The sequence below is a fragment of the Diabrotica undecimpunctata genome, chromosome 4, assembly GCF_040954645.1.
Source record: "Diabrotica undecimpunctata isolate CICGRU chromosome 4, icDiaUnde3, whole genome shotgun sequence".
NCBI classification, from domain to species: domain Eukaryota; kingdom Metazoa; phylum Arthropoda; class Insecta; order Coleoptera; family Chrysomelidae; genus Diabrotica; species Diabrotica undecimpunctata.
Genome location: NC_092806.1, coordinates 153,277,430 through 153,299,299, shown reverse-complemented (window position 1 = coordinate 153,299,299; position 21,870 = coordinate 153,277,430). Strand labels below are relative to the sequence as shown.

The window sequence follows — 21,870 nt, the reverse complement described above, 5'->3', positions numbered from 1 at the left end:
TAATTTAGAGAACTTTAAGTAATATGTCAATGACCTTAGCATTTTTCTAATTCTGCATTATCGTATGTTTTCATAAAGAAATATAACATCACATTATGTAAGTCAATAAATACGTTTTCGTTCCTGTTTTTATAACAATCTAATGTTATAAAAATACTGTTGGAATTTTGTTGTATTATTAAAATTAAACTGAAAACAAATTATGTAACTAATTGCTGTTATTTGTAGTAATTAAGTAATCCGTCCTTTAAAAAAATAGTCATCTTGTAGTATTTTATATTATAGTATATTTGAAGAATAAGCTGGAGTAAATTCTGAGAAAAAAAAACTAAATTGTTAAGCATATTTTAGTACGTGTGCTTTTTGTACAACGTCAATATTTTAGCTTATTTTACGTTGGGTTTGATTATTTAGATAGAAATTTTTCCATGTCACATGGACTATCGTAAAATTTAAATACCTGCTATTGTTAGAACTGTGTAGGCTAGGGTTTTTTCAGCTGGTCATAGACGTACTTTAGGTATTACATTATTTGTTTCGGTTTGTTAAATATTTAAACCATTTTCAAAGCATATTATAGTTATATAAATCTGTTTATTTTAGTAACGTTATTTATGGTTATTTTTGTCGTTATGATATTGACCCATTAAATGGGTCAATATCATCAAACAAGAAATAAAGAAACTCTTGAAATACATCGGTATTTAGTTCTTCTTCTTCTTCTTCCTTTATTGGGTAATATCCCAGGGGATAATTTGCCCAGCTAATTCAGGGGATAGGTATTTATTTAATGGTGTTTTGATAGTTTAGATAGAAAAAGTCGATTAGCGAAAGATAGTTTCTGATAAATAGGAACGCTATCTTAAATAGTATAAATTTCGATTTTGTTTGGAAAACCAATGATTAAAAAAATGGTTAATGGTCTTTAAATAGTCATTCATTAATATCAGAAAATTTTTGTTTAGTCGATTATAAGCAAGTGAAGAGATCTGACACAGTTGTTTTTTGGAAGAGTGAATAGTGAGTTTATAGAATATGGAATTAACGTGTGATTATACACCAGGTAAAAAATTAAAGTTGAATCATTTATCACTTAACGAAAAGAGTGTTATCCTTAACGTCTACAATTATTTTAAGCAACACAATCCTTCCAATACTGTTGATAGTATAGTTGAAATTTCGTCTAAAGTAATGGGATATTCAAAATCAACTGTATATAACATTTTAAAAGAGGAAAAATCAGCTGGTATAACGCCACCCAAACCGAGACCAGGAAGACCAAAATTGTCGAAAGTGAATGTGGATGAATTTTTCAAAAATGCAATTCGTAGAATGGTTTACTATTTTTTTTTTAACAAACAAATACCAACTTCGGATAAAGTTTTACAAGCCATTACCGACGATCCCGATTTACCCACAATAAGTAGAGACAAACTTTGGAAAGTTTTGCATGAGTTAAACTTTAAGTATGAAAAAGTGGGCAGACAGTCAATGCTTATCGATTCCGAAGAAATTGTGTGTTAGAGACGAGACTACCTCAGAAAAATAAAAAAAAATGAGGACAGAAAATAAGAAAATTTATTATTTAGATGAAACGTGGGTTAATGAAGGGCATACTGTAGGGAGAGTTTGGAAAGACAAAACTATAAAAACATGTCGACAAGCATTTCTGGAAGGATATTCACCTGGTTTCAAGGAACCAACAAGTAAAGGTCGACGATTAACTGTTACCCATATAGGTAGTATGAATGGATTTCTTAAGAAGGGTTTACTTTTGTTTGAATAAAAAAAGACCTGTGATTATCACGAAGAGATGAACGGAGACGTGTTTGAAGAATATTTCGAATAGATGATTGAATTCATACCTAAAAATTCAGTTATTGTGATAGACAATGCAATTTACCACTCTAGATTAGTTGAACGTTTACCAACTACTTAATGAAGGAAAGATGAAATTGTAATGTGGTTAACTTCTAAGAATTTAATCTTTGACGATACAATGACAAAAGCAGAATTATTAGAGCTTGCTAAAATTAATAAACAAAATTATAAAAAATTTGTCATTAAGGAAATAGCCAAAAAACGAGGAATTGAAATACTTCACCTACCACCGTATCATTGCGAGCTAAATCCGATTGAATTACTATGGGCCGAAGTTAAAAGTAACGTTGCTCGAAATAATACAACTTTTAAATTGTCAGATGTTACTATTCTTTTTCATAAATCAATATCCAAAGTAACGACTGAACATTGGCAAAAATGTAATAATCACGTTATTAATATTGAGAAAAATATGTGGGAGCTTGATCATATAATAGATAGCAGTATGGAACCTATAATAATTCATCCCCGGTCGGATAACACTTCGTCTGAAACAGAATATAAGGAAGCTTAACTTTAAACTGTAGCTCAGAAGTTTATTTTACATTTGAACTAATTGCCGACAAATTCATTGTTTATTTTTTATTTATTTTTTATTGCTAATATAATTTTCATTGTTATTTCCAATACTATTAGTATTAAGAATATTATTATTTATTAATAGGAATATATAAAAAACTTACAGTTTTTGTGTATGTATTTTACGTTTCAGTATAATTTATTGTATTTTATTATTTTATATTAACTGTATTTTTCACAAATAATAGAATTTTTATTCTTTTTATGTATATCTTTTTATTTTAAACCAATATTGGATTGGATTAATTCTTTGTTCTAAATATCCAAATAAATTTAAAGCAAACTTTTCTTTTAAGATTATGTTTTAGTTAGAAGATGTGCACGCCTATGTATTTCGAGCTGCGAAGATTAGTATTCTGAGAATTTACTCCAGCTTATTCTTCAAATATACTATATTAAATTGTGAATTTTCTCTATCTTTTTCTATATAAACATTTAAGAGTCCAACTCTTTGCTTTTTGTTTTTGCAAACTGCCCCTAAGTGGAAAAAATAAAAAAACCACGTATTTAACCGTTTTCTGAATTAAAATCTGATTAAATTAAGCAAAATAAATATATTCAATGATAATTTGTACTTTATTAGAAACCACCGCTTATGACGTAAATTACGTTAAAAAATAATTACGATGTAAAATGCTTAACTTATGAATTAAAGACAATAACAATTTATCCATCGCTTGTGATAGGATGTTTCATTGGTTTTAAGTTTTTAACCCCTAGAAAGCATCCCTATTATTCAGTATAGTCTCCCTGAACGTCAATACACTTGTTCCAACGAGATTCCAATTTATGAATTCCGTTATGACCTCATCATTTGATGAACAACCCTTCACGTATGAATTTTTGTATAGATTGAAAGATATGGAAGTCGCTAGGAGTTAAATCTGGTAAATATAATGGATGTTCCAAAAAAAACCCCTAAACAGGGTCTTTTTTTCAAGAACTTTTTCCTTCAGCTGGTCTAGAAGGGTACAATAATATTCAGAATTGATTTGCTTTACCAGTTTGCAAGTAATTCATAAACAAAATTCCATTCGCATTCTAAAAAATTGATGCTATCACCTTCTTGGCCGATTTTTGAACACGAACTCGTTTCTGAGTCGAAGAACGAAGTTCACATAGTTCACCTAATTCTATAGCCTCTTGTTTTGATTCAGGATCATGACGATAGACCCAAGTTTCATCTATGAAATAGTACTAAATTGATGCACAAAATCCACCTTATCCTTTTGAAAACGCTACAAATGTTGCTGAGAAAGTCACATTCGAATGGGTTTTTGTTTGTGTTAGCGAATGCGGCACCGATTGTGTTAACACAGCTTTCTGAAATATTTCAGTCAAAATATTGCTTACAGTGCCAACTGAGACGCCTAGGACTTATACTAAATCTCTTTCAGTCACTCGACCAGTTTCCAATACGATATCCTGTATTTTTTCTACGATTTCTGGTGTTGTTGCTATTCCTTGACGTGGATCTTTTTAAAAGCTTGTAATTGAATGCGAAGAGTCCTTATACACTTTCAACATTCGTTCATAAATTTCCCTTGCTTTTAAACCTTTCAAAAATAAAAATTCAATCACTGCTGGCTACTTGATTATATTGATTGAAAAAAGAATACTGTGGCACATGGATTGAAATGAAACTTGACATGCGTTCAAATAAAGTTTGGCCAGTACTCGTAGCAACGCCCTATTTTATTGTAAGATAAATGGTAGGGTGATCTGAATTACTGCTACATTTCTATTTATAAAGAAATCTATCAGATCAGGAATCTTGTTTGGATAATATGTGGACCAATATGTTGGCATAGACGTATAAATTAACATAGGCTAAGCAGTCTGTAGAGCTAAGTGACGACACCATTCTTTATTTTCGTTGTTCATTGTGTCTTTGTTTTCTCAATTAAGTCTCTTTTTGGTGGAGAGTGAGAGAGTGGGGAATTTCAATACGCTAGAGAGGGAGACACATCGAACAACCGCAAGAAATCTTGTCGTCAGCACGCGCGGCGCGGCCGGTATGCTCGGTCTATGTTAATATATACGTCTATGTTTAGACGTTGTGAGTCTATATAGATCCCATCAATCGATGTGTATCGCATTACTTCTTCTTCTTGCAGTACCGTCTCCTATCGGAGGTTGGCTACCATCACAGCAATCTTTACTTTGTTGGCTGCAGCTCTGAACAACTGTATTGAACTGCACCCATACGCAACCAGGAAATCCTCCTACGTCCCACATTTCTCTTTCCCGAGATTTTTCCTTGGATTATGAGTCTAAGCAGAGAGTACTTTTCCCCTCTCATTATGTGGCCCAGATATTCCAGTTTTTTCGTTTGTATGGTTTTTATGACTTCGCATTCCTTCCCCATCTTCAGCAGAACATCTTGATTTGTTGCTCTTTCTGTCCATGGTATTTTCCACATTCTCCTGTAATCTCTCGCATTACAGTCTCCAATTATGCTTATATATTCCATAGAATGTTTTGGTAAGCTGTGATTGGACCAAACAAACCTTTGTTTGTATTTTCACAGTCGTGGTCTGTATTTCTACCCTCTTGTAACCCATTTTTTGGTGGTGTTGCTTCCTCCCTTTGCAGCATATGTGTGGATGAATAATATGATACACGTTGTGTGCTGTAAAGGGAATAGCCGGATAAGAATCTCAAAATTGTCCCAGGGCAAACTTCACCTCAAATTTTGGGGTATTGTTCGGCATCACGAAAGATGAAGATTCACCAAATTTTAGCCCAAAATATTGACACATGGCCTGAAAATTCCATAAAACGGCAAAAATAGTTTTTGACTGTAACTGGTTTAATTTTTTACCAAAATAATTTTTTTTTTCTTGAAATTAAAGGTTTTTTTGTCTACTAAATTATTTGAACGAAAATGAGAGTTAGCAGGAAATTCGAATTGATTTGAGCGTTTGAAATTTTCAAACGTCTATAAAAAAATGACAAAACATATGGATCGAAAAAAAATATGTGATGTACCTACAATCACCAAAACTATGTTCCAGAATTTTTTCAGATTTTTGAAAGTGGTACAAGGCAGTTAAAAATCGAAAAACAGTTTTTTCGCCGTTTATTGAGTTAAATTTTTAGTTAGAGATTAGCTACTCTTTTGAAAGTTAATTGAGTAAATAGCTGACGTTGATACCTTTAATTTGGACTCCAGGTGAACCATTTTGGACCATTAGAACCAGAGTTATGGTGACTTAAAAGACGAAAATCTGATTAGAATCTTCTGTCCTCCAGCGTTTTCACCGTTTTTTCTCCGTTTTTGAGTTATAGTTTTAGTTAGAGAGACGCTGCTCTTTTGAAAATCACTTGAGCCATCAGATGACATCAATGTCTTTAATTTGGACTTCGAATGAACCATTTCATGTCTTGTTATACCGAACAATGCCCCAAAATTTGGGGTCAACTTTCTTCTGGGGCAATTTTGACATTCTTATCCGACTGTGCTCTTTGATAAATGGTTCATTGGTGAAATGTGTTTCAGCTGGTGTTGTGTTCCCTAGTTCCAGGATTGTTTGTAATTCTTGTCGTTAGGGTTGTAGTAACCCAGTGTTGCCATTTCACTCCAGCATTCTAAATTGTTTGTCTATTTTTAACTTTAGGAATCACTCATTGAGCGTAAAATTCTAAATTCGAGATATGATCAATCTTATCCAATATGTCTATGATTATCTGTAGTGTAGCATCAGTGTTTGATCTTTTTTCTGCTAATTGTTGGACGTGAGCTCTCTCTTTATATGCTTTCTTTTCTCTATAGAGTTGGGGGCGCAAATTAAATTTTTTCATGTCTTCTTCTTAGAGTGCCTTATCCCTACGGAACGTCGGCAACTACCATGCTTATATTTTTATACTGATCTCGGTCTTGCGCCACGTGTAGCAATTGGTCCGCTGTCAAACCCGTCCACTGCCGCAAATTCCTCAACCAAAAGAGTTTCTTCCGTCCTATCCATTTCTTTCCTTCGATTTTACCGTTGAGAATTAGCCGAAGGAACTCATATCTTGGTCCTCTGATTATATGTCCAAGATATTCTAGTTTACGCCTCTTAATAATATTTAATAGAGTTCGTTGATGTCCCATTCTTCGAAGAACTTCTTCGTTTCTGGTTCTGCTAGTCCATGGAATTTTTAGTATCCTTCGATACAACCACATCTCAAACGCCTCGATTTTATTCATGATATCGGCGTTTAAAGTCCAAGTTTCACATCCATACAAAAGTACAGACCACACGTAACATCTTGTAAACTTTTCACGGATTTCCAAGTTTAATGAGTTATTGGATAATAGAGGCTTGAATTTTTGAAATGAGTTTCTTGCCTGTTCAATTCTACATCGAATTTCGAAGGATGGATCTAGATTTTGGGTAATTCAACATCCAAGGTATTTGAATCTCTGAACTCTCTGCAGTGGTTGTTGGTTTAATATCAGTTGGGTTGCGCCGATATCCACTTTACTGGTCACCATGTATTTAGTTTAATCGATATTTATCGACAGTCCCCAATTTGTGTATTCCATGTCAACTCTATTGATTAGCTCCTGCAGATCGTCGATGTTTTCAGCTAGAATCACAGTATCGTCGGCGTACCGTATATTGTTAATTATTTCTCCTCCTATGATAATTCCTTTTTGATCTTTCAAAGCTTCCCTAAATAGATTCTCAGAATACACGTTAAAGAGGGTGGGAGATAGTATACAGCCTTGTCTTACGCCTCGTTCAATACTGATTGGCTTTTTCATTTGCGTATCCTTTATTTTTTACAGTTTGTTGTATCCGCGGTATACTGTTATATGTATATCTCTTATAGCCAATGCCTTAAATTAGGCCTTATTTGACAGATGTCTATTTGCATCATATTCTTTTAATAATATTTTATAGAGAGAATAAGTTGATGGAAAAAATAAAAACCTTTCGCTTCTTACATTCTCGAAACAATGTTATTGATATTCGAACGTATTGTGAGGTATTGCATATATTTAAATGAATTACCGATTAGCTATAGAAACATATCCAACCGTGAAAAATATGTTGTGACGTTGTCTTCACGGTAGCTACCCAGATATTGTTATACTATAAATCACGGCATATTTTTATAATTACTTCATTATATGGTATGTTACAATAATTTTGCCATGATTGAAGGTGCTGGTTTCATTGACTAAAACGTAAACAAAAAAAATAGCAAATATTATATCCCTTCTTTTTATTGCAAATCTTCCTGCTCCTCAGAATACCAACAAAATTTTTTTCAATCATGTATGAGGTTTGTCCAAAATATGAATTTTATGTTCATATTTTTTGATAAACCCCGAATATGACTAAAAAAATTTGTATTTGATGATTGTATTTTAAATTTTAGAATATGCAGAACTTTTTATAAAAAAAACAAATTTTTTTAATAAAACTACAAAAATAAAAAAGTTTCCCATATGGTGCGGACTTAATTGGACACACTGTATATAAAAAATTGCATGCTTCCTGTAAAACCAATTCAAAAGAAATCATATATTTTAGTGCCAATTAATGAATCATAAATAAATAACACTTATTGAATATGTTAACAAATTTATTTCGAAAGGAAATACGTGACCTATATCTGCAAAAGGCACACAACTATTTATAGTTTGTGAATTTCAAATGAATCGATCGCCGGCAAATCAAAGCATTTTTATATATTGTAAAATTTTAAAAAATAGTAGTTAATAGGTAATTAAAATATATTGCTTTCTTAAAAAAAAATAGACATATTACTTTCTTTTAAAATAATAAATAAAATAATTTATGAAAGTTAATACTAATTAAGCAATATTATTTCACTTTGAATTCTTTCTCCGTAGAGTAGATAGACAATGGATAAAAGAGGCGTAGCAAATTAAAAAAGATTATATATAGTTACGTATTCCCAGTGAACCATTTGATGAACTACGGACACTGCTTCACTTCCACCCTCATAAACAGTCTTCTACTTCTTCTTTTTATGTAGACATGACTCTGTCAATGTGCCTCCAGTAAGTTGTCGTTCCATAGTTTTCGTGGTCTTCCTACTGATCGTCTTCCTATTGGGGAACCATCTCTTATATGATCCCTTATATGATCGTTCCATTCTAGTCGTCTATTTCTTACCCAGTTCTTGATGTTCTTCATCTTACATCTACGTCGTACCTATATCTGTACTTCTAGCTCTGTCTCATAGTGTCTTACCACCAATTTTTCTGTTTTCATTTCTGCTATTTCTAACATCCTTTTTGTCCTCTCTGTGTCAGGTTGTGTTTCTGCTGCGTATGTCATTATTGGTCTGATGATTGTTTTGTAAATTCTGCCTTTCATTTCTTTCTCGATATTTTTATTTCTCCATATTGTTTCATTTAGGCAGCCTGCGGCTCTGTTTGCTCTATTGACTTGATCTTCCACTTCAGCTTCGAGCTTTCCGTAGCCAGATAATGTGATGCCTAGATATTTAAACTCCATCACTTGTTCTATTATCTGACCTTCCAGCTCCAATTTACATTTTAGTAAATTTGCTGATATAACCATACATTTTGTCTTTTTTGGGGAAATTAACATGTTAAATTTTCTGGCGGTTATATTAAATTGGTGCAGCATACGTTGTAAATCGTCTTCACTTTGAGAGAGTAGTATTGCGTCGTCTGCATAGCAGATTATTTTAAGTTGTTATTCTCCCATTTGGTATCCTTTTTTAGTTCTTACTTTTTTTAATATTTCATCCATAATCAGGTGGAACAATTAGTGTTGCCCAAATGCAAGAACAAGACGAGACTTAGACAGTCTTGGTCTTGGTCTTGCGGCAATGCACCTGGTCTTGGTCTTGGTATTGCACTCCCGGTCTTGGTCTTGGTCTTGCAGCAAGAGTCTTGCAATTCTTGCAGTGACATATTAGCCTATTGCTATTTATTAAACGTTACTTTAGATCTTAGAACAACGTAACAGAGTAAGTACAGTTTAAGCTTGAATTAACATAGCCATAATAAAGCCATAATAAAGGTCGAAGAAGAACGTCATGGCTTAGAAACCTGAGAGATTGGTTTAACAGATACTCTGCATCTCTTTTACGAGCTGCCGTCAACAAAACCTATAGTTAAATAAAAAATAAAGAATAAAGAAAAAATAAAGAATAGGTAAAAAAGCAGTGATAATCAAAAGAAGTTGTTTTAAATTAAGGAGATACCTACTTAATAAATACATTAATTTACCAAACTAAAGTAGTAGGTAGATAATATATGTAATTGGTAATAAGTTAATAAGTATATTTTTTACATCTCCACTTTTTCTAGCGGTTATTAAAAAGCTTGTAATATCTCCACCTAATTTTGGTTTTTCAGGAAGAAATATTTGTAATTCCTTTTTGTGAAAAGGTATTAGATGCTTCCTTAAACTTGACGTGTTTCTGGTGTTCATTTTCATCTCAACCTTCTTATGCAGACACAATTTACACAAAGCAATTTGGGATGCATAAATTATTTCGACAATCTCATCAAATTTGCTTTTAGGGCTTTTAGATATATAACTCCAACGCTCATTACTCCGACTATAACTATTTGAATCTTTTTCCCTCATGTCAAATTGTAAACTTGTCACTCCGGGAACAACAAGGATTAGATGAAAAACAATTATTACATTAGACTCAAAGGAAAGCTCAATTAGGAATGAAGTTAAGTGATGTCGAAAAAGTAACTACTATAGTACTATACTACTATAATTTATGTTCGTTACTATCCAATACCCTAAGTATCTAATAACAAACCGAGCATATATTATATCGTTACTTCGGTATTTTGTTTACATGGTAGGCGACATTATCTGTTATTAATTTGTCTCGTTACTTTTGACTCTTTCAGCAAATTTTCTTTAACCGAATGATCTCATCGCACACTCAGCAGAAACAATTTATAGCCTTAGGCCGATAAGATTTGTTTATTTAGATTACTTCTGACTAAATTATAATGGGAAAAAAATTGAATTATTAAGTGGTTGTTCGTAACAATTATAATTTTTTAGGTAGGGTGACGGTAGGTATTTTAAAAAATATCGATACGATATTACTGTCGGCGTCGCAATGCAAGAAGATTATTTTTATGATTGGAGAGCGGCTATTCTCAAAATATGGACAATTAATTTCAGAGCGAAGAGGTCTGCTGGAAAATGTACAAAATATTTTATTTTTACATTGTAATTATGACTTCTGAGCACGTGTCAAACGTGTTTTTTTAATGAATATTTTAATTCGGTATGTAAGTAATTCAGTTTTTCAAATTTTATTACATATTTTTTTGCATCTCATAGTCTTTAAGCATATACCCGAACTACTATACTCGCTAAAATCACACTCAGTCCTAACTGCAAGACGCAAGAGTCTCGCAGGCTTAGTCTTGTTCTTGCTTAAATCTTGCACGGTCAGTCTTGGTCTTGGTTTTGCTAAAATTAGGCGGTCTTGGTCTTGCAAAAACGCAAGAACAAGACCAAGACCGATTTTGGGCAACACTAGGAACAATAGAGGACTCAGGGAATCCCTCTTGCGTACAATAAGTGGATATCGTCCTTTAATTTGACCCGGTCAAATGCCTTCTTAAGGTCCACGAAACATAAATATAGATAGATAACCGTTTTGTTGTATTCTAATGGTTTCTCTTGCACTTGTCTCATTATAAATATAGCGTCGGTGCATGATCTTCTCGACCTAAAACCTTGTTGTTCTTCTGCTAGTGTTTTAATTTCATTCAGTTTATTTGTTATCACTTTGGTTGTTAATTTTAGTGTTGTGTTTAATAAATTAATTCCTCTATAATTTTCCGGGTCAGATTTGTCTCCCTTTTTGAAAAGAACTATTAGGATGCTTGATCTCGATTCTTGAGGAATTCTGTTTTGTTGTATTATTTTTTGGATTAGTTTTAATAGTTGTTTGGTCAGATCTGGTCCTCCGTACTTTAGGAGTTCGTTCGATATTTTGTCCTCTGGTGATTTTCTATGTTTTAATTTCTTTAATGCTTTCTTTACCTCTTCCTCCTCAATATTTATTTCTTCGTTTGTCGTCACCTCTGGTGTTGGTGGTTCATTATCGTCACCTTTAGCAAATAAGGATCGAAAGTAGTCTAACCATGTTTCCTTCTGAATATGTTTCGTTTTTATTAGTTCGTTCATCTCTTTTCTTTGTCCTCTGATCATTCTCCATATTTCGTGTTCCATCTGTTTTGAGTAGCTCTGCCAGGTTTCCCTTTTTATTTGTCTAACTAAAGTGTTCGTTTCATTTCTGATTCGTTTATAGTGGCTATATACCTGTTGTGTTTGTTGTGTTTTGTATTGTAAAAAATCGGTTGCCTGTAAAGTCGGTTTTACGGGCGAAGATTTTACGTGACAACGTCTTTTTCTCGGTAGAATATTTATTGATATGAATATTATTAAATTGCACAATAGGAACAAGGAATTGAATGAAAATAAGAATTGCATAAATTTTAACTATAGAAATATATTTTGTTTACTAAAATATTGTACATGTAAACTTAAACTTAACTAATTTCTATTTGAGTGATTTTGTTGAGGATAAGACGATGATAGGAGAAATATGAAATGAAAGGAAGTGTTTCTGCTGTAATGTGTCTTGAACGCCAAGAACGCTCGAGAAAGACAGAGACACAAGCACGCACCGATTCAACGCGCCTAATTCTCTAGTGCTGCGCGCGCAGCGGACCGATCATGTTTGAGTGGGAGAGAGACGCAAGGCATTCGCCGGTCCGGCGGGTCTCTCTCTCGTTCGGTGACTCATCGTAACAGACGTGAGCGGGCGTTACACTTTTTCATGAATGACTCCGAGCCACAACCTAATTTAAGACGTTGTCACGTCAAAAGGTCTTTTCTTCACAGTTTGTCTTCACTTCCTCTCTAAACCACGATGTTTGCTTTTTGATATGTTAGTGTTCGTTACTTTCCTCTCTTCAAGTGATTTTTTTGCTGCGTTATTTGTTATTTTTGAGTTTTTCCCAGCATTCCTCGATGTTATCGTTTTCTAATATTTCATTACCAGCGATCTTCTCTGATATTTTCTTTTATCTTCCGTCGATTATTTTCGATGTATGTATATCTCTGTTGGTTATAACATAATCTATCATAGATCTTTGTCCACGGGTGTTATTAAATGTATATTTGTGTTGGTCTTTGTGGTCAAAAAATGTGTTGTTTATTCTTAGTTCGTTATTCGTGCAGAAGTTTGTGATCAGTTCTGGATTTTGGTTTTTAATATTCTCGTTATGCCATAAACATATTTATCCTCATAAACAGTCGGGTTGAAAATTTAAGGAAACCATAGTAGGTTTCTCAACAATAAAATCACAAAAAAAATTTATATTTCCACTCCCTTCTCTACATGAGCGAATGAAGACATAAATTTTTACTTGACTTTTAATAGGCTAAACTGGAAATTGATGGTAGGTACTGGGCCAACTCGCAGTACTTGACGAAAAAAAAGCCAAATCCCCGGCTTCTGTAAAAGCTCAACCCGGGAATGAAATGAAAAATTTGTCACTACGATTCTAAACCTCTTTAAGTCTTAATCTTGGATCCGGAGTTGATTCTCACGATCTCCTGATTTCTACCTCGCAGGCGAATGGTTGCTTCTGCAGGAGGCATCTGGCAAATGCCTACAACCACTTTTAATTCTCTTAGCGAGAGTTTCCAATTTTTGTTTTTGTTTTGTTTTCATTATTCCAATCTACGCTTTTAAGAAGCTGTTTAACAACAACGATAAGTGCTTATAGCAACTTATGCGATTCAAGGAATTGAAGTTTTGTTCGGAATTCAAGTGTTTTTCTTCAAATATATTTAACACGCAAATTAAACCCTTATACAGGATGGAATTTTAAATACGTGAATTAAAACTTTATACATATATTTACCAATTCTAGTATGTTGAGATTATATTTGATTATTGCAGTAAAATGCTTCATCATGCACATTTAGTGCTAGTCTCGGTTTGTAAATTAAGTGATTGATTTTTTTACCTGATTAGCACTTTTTACCTCTTATAGAAACATGTAATCGTTTTCCTTTTCTCTAAAATTATTCAGAATCGAATGTTTGCAAAGTTTAACACTTTTTTCCTTTTTCAGTTTGTTCGCCAACAGCCTTTGGGATTTGAGCACTCACTTCAAAGAAGACCCGGTCGTGTTATCTTCCTTGAATAAACTAATTCACAATCTTCAAGAAATGAACAAATTTCACACTATTCTCTTGGATCAAGCTTCCAGAACAATTTTAAAGAATCTCACGTCGTTTATAAAAAAGTAAGTAACTTTTAAACATCTAGGGGCATTTTATGTCTGATTTAATTTTATAGATATGTTCCTAAAAAAATTAATAGTCATACTGTATAGGCATGTAAGGTTTATATAATTGCAAGCATTTCAAGCAATTTCATTTTAAGAAAAGTTTTCTGTAGAGTGAATTTGTATTGAACAGTCTATAAATTGGAAACCGTGTACCGCCGACTCCGGGAAAATGTTGGCTAGGTTATGAAGACCTTACGAAATCGACATTCAGAAGAAATAGATATTTCAAGAGGTTTTGAGAGAGCTATGAAGCTATGGTATGTCACCGGCAGTCAGTGAAGAGTTAGGATAAGGCCTAAGGCGGCCAATATAATTTCAGAAAGAGCTATGACTAAAGTTAACATACTGTTACGTTTATTTAAAATGAACGTTGCGCTATACATACACAACTGATGAAAAGAGCTTCTTTGACAAACCTTTCAATTCCCCTTCGGCAAAAGATTAGCGCAATTGCCGGAACGGAAAGTAACATTACCGAAATTTCGCAAAATGTACAGACTAAACCAAGATGTGGTTTCTGTCCAATACGAAAAAACAGATAAGAATAAATGTCATCCATGTCAAACGCCGTTGTGTAAAGAACATACATTCTAGACGGTGTTGGAGGAAAATTACTGTGAGGAAAATTAAACTATTGGAAAATGTCAAAAAATTATTGTTTATTCGTTTTATTAGTTTATCAGTACATTTTGTTATAATTTTTTTTGTATTAAAAGATTTTTCAACATAATACTTACTTTGTTTCATAAAAATTGTTAGAAAAAATCTACAGCGCGCCAGAAGTTACATAATACTAATACGCGCGACGGACGACCATAGTTGCGCGCCTGATCGCTGGTTAAAATCCATATCTAGACGTGTCTAGACTAGTTCCTAATAATAAAAAGAACCGGATTATATACTCATTCTAAAATATTCGAGGAAGATCTCTGATAAAGGATCGACATATGTCCAGTTTTCGATAGCTACCTGGCCCGTGATGACTCACGTAGAAGCTTCGGGATTTCTGGGCTTCTACCGAGGGCGTTGCAGAAATGACTCCCCCAACAGGTTCTCAAATGTATTGCCGTTAGTTTGGCTACTGGTGGGTTTTAAAGAACAATACATCAGAAACAAACTTGATTGTTGTTTGCACGAGAACTCATCAAGTGGATCAACTGATCCGACCCGAAGACTGATCGATTGTGCATCGACGAACAGATGTGCAGCGTTAAAACAAAATATCATTAGCGCCAATACATGCCAAATAAACCACACAAGTGGAGTATCAAGCTATTTGTTTTATGTGATACGAGTGGATTCGCTTATCGGTTTGAGGTTTATAACGGTGCTGGCGACAATGTGATCCTACCGGGCCAGCCTGATCTTGGAGCCACATCGAACTTTGTTGTGCGATTGTCACAAACAATTCCAGACTTCGTTCATCACATCTTGTATTTCGATAATTTTTATACATCGTTGCCCTTGTTGCCATTATTGCGAGCTCGAGGCATATATAGTTTGGGCACCGTACCAGTTTCTCGTATTCCAAATTGCAAGCTTCCGGTTGATAAAGATATAAAAGATGAGCTACGCGGCTATTCATGTGAATTTGTAGGCTCTGCATTTGGTGTGGACATCAATACTGTCTTATGGAAAGATAACAAGTCAGTGCAATTGGCATCAACGTACGTTGGTATTGAACCATTCGCCAGATCCAACGAAGATCGACGGACTTATGGGCCGGTATCATATTAGAGCAAAATCACACGATGTAATCACCCGATTGTTTTACCATTTCATTGACATGTCCATAACTAATGCATACATACTGCATAAACGGATCACGCGGAAAAGGTCAACGACTCAAGTAATGTCTCGGCCAAAGAACGGGTATTGCAATTACCACGATTTCGTCAAGCAGTTGCCGCTTCTCTGGTAGCCTATCAAGAAAAACGGCCCGTTGGTCGTCCAAAACCATCAACTTCCGTAGATCCACAGCCAGGCAGCTCGAGCACTGGTCAAAAGTCGAAACATCCACTTCCTGAAGTGCGTTACGACGGTCAAGACCATTTCCCAATCTGGCTCGGCAAAGAAGGTGGAAAGAGATGGTTCAAATTGTGCAAGAAGTCACAAACGCAGTGTGTTTGCTTAAAATGCGATCTCCATTTATGCTGTTCCAACGCCAAAAACTGTTTTTTCGATTACCACACTAAAAAATAATTCATTTCATTTATCTTCATCCGTTTATTATATTATTCTTTTATCCCTTAATAAACAACATTTTTTATCGATAATTCTACCTTACTCTTGTCTTGTATACGTGCTCTTATATTCTGCCTAAACTGTCATGCGTGCCCTGAGGCACTGTTTTACCTTTTGTCTACTTGACATATCTGGAAACGAGCAAGACACCTCTGGATTAGGGTTAATAAATCATAACTCTCTAGCATTTTGTTTAGAAGTTCAAATCTATGTGAAACAACACTCAATAAACCGTTTTGAATAAATTTTTTACTCACAAGTTTATATACCAGATTGCCACAATTATTGACAACTTCATGAAAGCCTGACATAATATCTAAGCAGATATTTTTATATGTAATATGTACGAAATTTATTGATAACTACTAGTGCCATTATCGTTATTATAATAATCGATATTCTATTTTTGGCATAATTAGGCACTTTACCTTGTTTGTCTTAGTTTTTAACAACTATGCGTAAATTCGTATGCGTTAAAAAGTTGTGTACAATGTTTGAATTATATTTACAATTCATATTGTATTAAATAGTTGAATAGTGAATCCTGTTAGTGGATTAGATCCTAATGATAAGGTAGGAAATTTTGTTAAAACTAACGCAAATCATTATTTTATTTGTTTCTAATGCAAAAAATTAAATATAAAAACCTACAATTTTGTAGTTTTACCTTCTGAAGTCATTCGTATAAAAATGTATTAATCAAACATCTGATCTATAGTTTTCATAGTATTTAAGAAAAATATTGTGCACAAAAATAAATTACGTTGCTATTTTCTTTTTTTTTTAAGTTTCAAAGTTTATTTGAATAAAGTATGCCGTATATATTTTAAGTTTAATTGATTCATATTATAACGATTGAAAAAGGTTTATTATAAAAAATGATACGGCATTCTGCAATTGCTAATTTGTTGTTTGACCTGTTATTTTCAGTTTTTCATAATTTGTTTTTGGCATAACAATAAACTATAACAAACCATAATACTAGCAGTCATCCACAAAAATTCAGTATACAGAAATTGATGATCTAATAGTGGTCATGTTTTACGAATAATTTTAACATATTTTCCTGGACTCTGGTAGCTATAACCTACAAGTAACTGCCTCGCAGGTTCTACGACTTTCCCGTATACGAGCCCCTTCCCCATCGAAAAACATTTTTGAATTTCCTAATTGAACAAATTTTCTCGTCGATAACTTTACCTCAACCCATTGTATAATCCACAAACGGCAAAAAGCTTTACGATACTACATGATACATTTGACATTACCTGACAATATTATTGTTTTTATCCTTTTTCCATAGCTACCTCTGGATTTAACGTAATTATGAAAAAATCAACGTATGTTGACATAAGTGAATGCATAGCCAGGGTTTAGTTTAATTTTTTTTATTGTTGAAAATAAATAAAAAACCATAAGGGTAATGTTTTTAATAAATATTAATAAAAATGCCATATTAATTAATATGGGAACTTATAAAAACATGCAGAGTATAATTTGTTTATGGTAATCGACTTAAACTGCAAATTCCATAGGTGGGCCAACTGATAAGGGAAGGGGCTCGTATTGGTTGAAAGTCTGATGTAGTACGAATCTAAGGACAGTATGTAGTATAGAGAAGGGTTCTCTATGGAATTGGTACTGCATTATCTCGTACATAGGGTGGAGTAGGTACATTTTGGAAAACGCTAAGCTGAGTGTATTTCTCGGTATAGAGGGAGAATTTTCCAATACCTCCTACGAAACAACCACAAGAACGATTTGACTGAAAGGGATAGACGAAACAAGGTGCATATGGATAGACTGCAAGCTAAACAACTGGGTGATATGCACAACGTTACAGGAGATACGGTATCAAGACAGGTAACTAGGGGCTATTCTCAGGGGGAGTTTTGTATCCTCTTTTGTGTAATCTGATTATGGATGAGTTCATAGCTAGACTCAACAATAGAGATTATATCCTGAGCTATACGGATGACCTGGGTCATCTTAGCCCACTGACAATTTAATGGTACGATCAAGAGATAATACAACAGGCTCTGACTGTAGTTATAGAATGAGTTTCCAATATAGAGCTTAACATAAGTCCCCAGATGCCAAAATCATGACGTCTATCAGAATGAGGAATTTAGTGGGATTAGTAATAGTGATTATTACATTATTATTAAGCTTTCTCTGTTTTTTTTTTAATTTTATTTAAATTCTACCTCACGGTCAGTCATAATACCTATAAATACGGTGTAAAATGTCTTAAGTTATGGCCATATTTAGCAAATATTAGTTATTTAAAAATAACTAGCGGACCAACTCGACATCGAGTATTTTAAATGAAATTTTTATTTTGCGAGAAAAATATACAATATATACAATGACCGGAAGTAAAAATATTTTTATCAATAACTCAAAAACTATAAATGATAATTTCGTGAACTTACATTTTTGAACTCTACGTTGAATTCTCTATTGATTTGACTAATAAAAACGAAAGCGGAAGTCGACCTCAAAACCGGAATGCAATTTTTAGTTCATCAAATGTCGACATGGATATCATTTAGCTGTTAATTTTGCATGCTGATCACGAATCCGGTGTCAGATTTGCGCTATCTTGACGTTTTATGCGCGTTTCGGGTCACTTCCGGTGTCGGATCGCAACCGGAAGTACATATTTAGATTCGTCTCAACGAGACCTTTCGATCCATATATACATTGTGGGGTCTAAAACTTAAAGTAAATTTTAACTTCCGGTCATCTCAAAACCGGAAGTGAATTTTTGTACCAAAAGTATATCTTGACAATCTCATACGTAATACTAATAATATTCCGAAAAAATATTTTAATTATCTAATATGGTTTTTGAGTAAAGTGGTGGACAAGAAAAGGGCTTAGCGTTTTAGTATATAAGATTACAAAAATAATAGTTTGACTATATATTATGCACTAATATGTCACTCTATGTCACACTTAAGCTATGGTTTGTTAGAACAGTTAGCGACGCTCAACTCACAGTCAGTCGAACGCCGCACACATTCGTCAAAATAAAAGGAATGGTTCTCTATGATAACGGTTTGTTAGGTTCTGCTCAGTTGCGCGCACTGCATAGCATTAGCAGTGTACATCGAGGGTGTGCGCTGGAATCAATTGCGATTTGATTTGGACGCAAACGTTCAGCTGTGCTCACAGCGTACACATCTATACCGAAATTATAGAGAAATTATAACTGTATTTTTATATAGTTATTATGATTGTAGTAATTAAGTAATGTCTGAGTGAATTTTCTCCCCAGGAAGATGAAAGACTAGTGGATGTAGTAAGGTAGCATCCTCCAATATATCAGTTCCAAATAAATCCCTGGAAAGTCCTGGTAATTTAAAAGCACCGTCTGTATTATGACATGAAAAAATTTCTTTCGACATTTTTATTTCTTTTATTTAGATGTGACATTATCAACTCTTCTTCTTCCTCCTATTCTTGGAGTAATAAAATTATTGCGTTAAGTTTACGAGAATTCATTTTTCTATTTCTTAACTCTACTAATCTATTTCTTAACTTTTGAATTTGACAGAATATGTGTATGCGCACTAATCTAACAAACCGTGTTTGTACAGCAGAATCTGCTATAGTACGAGTATGTAGCTTTAGTGTGATCTCGTTTGTTGAACAGTTACTAAATTTTTATGACGCTCGTTTTATAATAGTCTAATTTAAGCTAAAGCTTAGTTATGCTTTTTCATACACCACTTTGACGTAAGATTACAGGTAATTTTAATCGCCCATTGTTAAAGTTTATTAACTATAAATCAATAAAATATTTATCCAGATATATTATTATTTATTATATTATATATATTTTATGCTCGTAAAATAAAAATCAATCAAAGTTTGTAGTAATAACTTACTTCATCTTCAATTTTATGACTTAGAACGCGTACATCGTGTTTCGTTGCTGACGCTATATTTACTATGTATTGCGTAGATTCAAGCATGCTGTTAGGTCAACATGGTTGCATTTATGCTACTACTCACATATTTGTAACGTTTTTAAATAAAACGAGCGGTTCGAATTTATATAAATATATTTATTTATAAGTTTACAGTTCGGTAGTATCTTAACAACTAAACTCAACTCATAACATCGTTACTATGTTCTAGAACATTTCCACCTCTAATTCGCCTACGTGACGGGTTGTTCTCTCTCGCACTCGATATCGCTGGAAAGTTCTAGTCGCTTGCGAGATGCAGCCGTTACACGGGCCACGCTGAATGCATGTTCGTAACATGTTATTGTGACTGTTATATTTTAATGGCATTAAGAGATTGAAGAAAAACGTGTGAATTTGTGACTCTTGACTTTCAGTAAACTTTCACTAGGTCAAAGATGAATAATTATTTTAGTTGTGTGTACTACAAAAGTATATGATTTTATCTACTCACTTTTTCATTACAGTGATATTAAAGGAGTCAGAGACTACAAACAACATTTCGAGAAAATATCGTCGGAGTATGACACTACTCTCGTGAGGAATTCTCATACCCCTCGCAGTAAACCTCAAGAAGTGGAAGAAGTTCAGAACGTGTTGGTGGCGGTGAGGTCGTGTTTTGGGCACCAGACTCTAGATTATGTCAATAGTATCAGTGTACTGCAATCAAAGAAAAGACACGAGATATTAAGCACTGTAAGTATTTTTCTTGTAATATTTTTGTTACAGCCTTAATAGTATTTCTTTATTAAATTCTGTACATATTTCATTCATAAGCCAGCCCTGTAATATATTTATTTTACATCAATAGGTTGACTTTTCGTTGAATGTCTTTTTCACGTTTTTTATTACCTCATAAATCTCTCAAATTTTTATTACCTCAGAGCTTTTCATATATAAGAAAGATTATTTACATCATATTTGTGGCACTAACCCGACGTGATAGTAAAACTATTTTGGGCAGAAAACAAATAATTTGAATCGACTCTTTTACATACCTGCATATAAATCAGATCGTTTTTGTATAGTGTTTATAGAATGTCTGAACTGCCAAATATAGGGGTTAGTAAATCTAAGTTTTTTACTGTTATAATAAATAATTTAAACCACACACTTGTATTTTTTATCGTTCTATTCTCACTAAAAGGTTTTTTAATAGCTTATGAATTTACAAACTAAAAAGCCATAAAAAAGATTAAAACCTCCCATCGCTTTGAAAGTCCCTATAAAATGCTGGTTCTTTGCCGGTAAGATAATCATATTCTCTCGTCCTTAGTGGGGCAAACTCATTAGGCGCTCTCGACAAATATTCTCTAGTCCGAAGTCATTCATCTCGCGCTCTACGTACAATTACATATTTCGCCTTAGTGCACATCTCGTTCTCTCTACGCATTAAACGTACATACTCGACATAGCAAAGTAACTATTTAAACTTAGCTATTTCAAAACAAGTTGTTATTTTAAAAAGTGTTTGTAAGATTAACTGTGGTTAAATAAAATAAATTACTTAACTCGTATTCTACAATATTATTTTAATATCGAACTATACCTTGCTTCGACGAAGATAAATTGGTGGACGGGTGTTTTACACTGGTAAAAAGACAATCGCTTCTCTAATTTTTCATCAAGCTTGTCAAAAATGTATTTCTAATGAATTGCTAATGTCGTCGTAGCTAGAGTGGGCCTATGAACTTATCCACTGTGGGCTCCGTGGTGACGCGGACCACATATCTGGAGAGCAGGCAGGGACTGTGGCTACTCCAGGATTTTCGTAGCTTCCGGGGCTTCAAAACGTCGAAGAAGGCTGGCTCGCTGAGACACCTGGTACACTGAAGGCAT

General features: G+C 33.7%; 1 protein-coding gene across 1 annotated transcript in view; it reads left to right on the top strand.

Moving 5' to 3' along the window:
- Positions 1 to 21,870, top strand: part of CenB1A (Centaurin beta 1A) — a 62,531-nt gene that overhangs the window by 5,928 nt on the left and 34,733 nt on the right. Inside the window, exons 3-4 of the mRNA XM_072530612.1 lie at positions 13,592 to 13,765; positions 20,499 to 20,727. Of these exons, the coding sequence (XP_072386713.1) occupies positions 13,592 to 13,765; positions 20,499 to 20,727 (403 nt within the window). The remainder of the gene's footprint in view (positions 1 to 13,591; positions 13,766 to 20,498; positions 20,728 to 21,870) is intronic.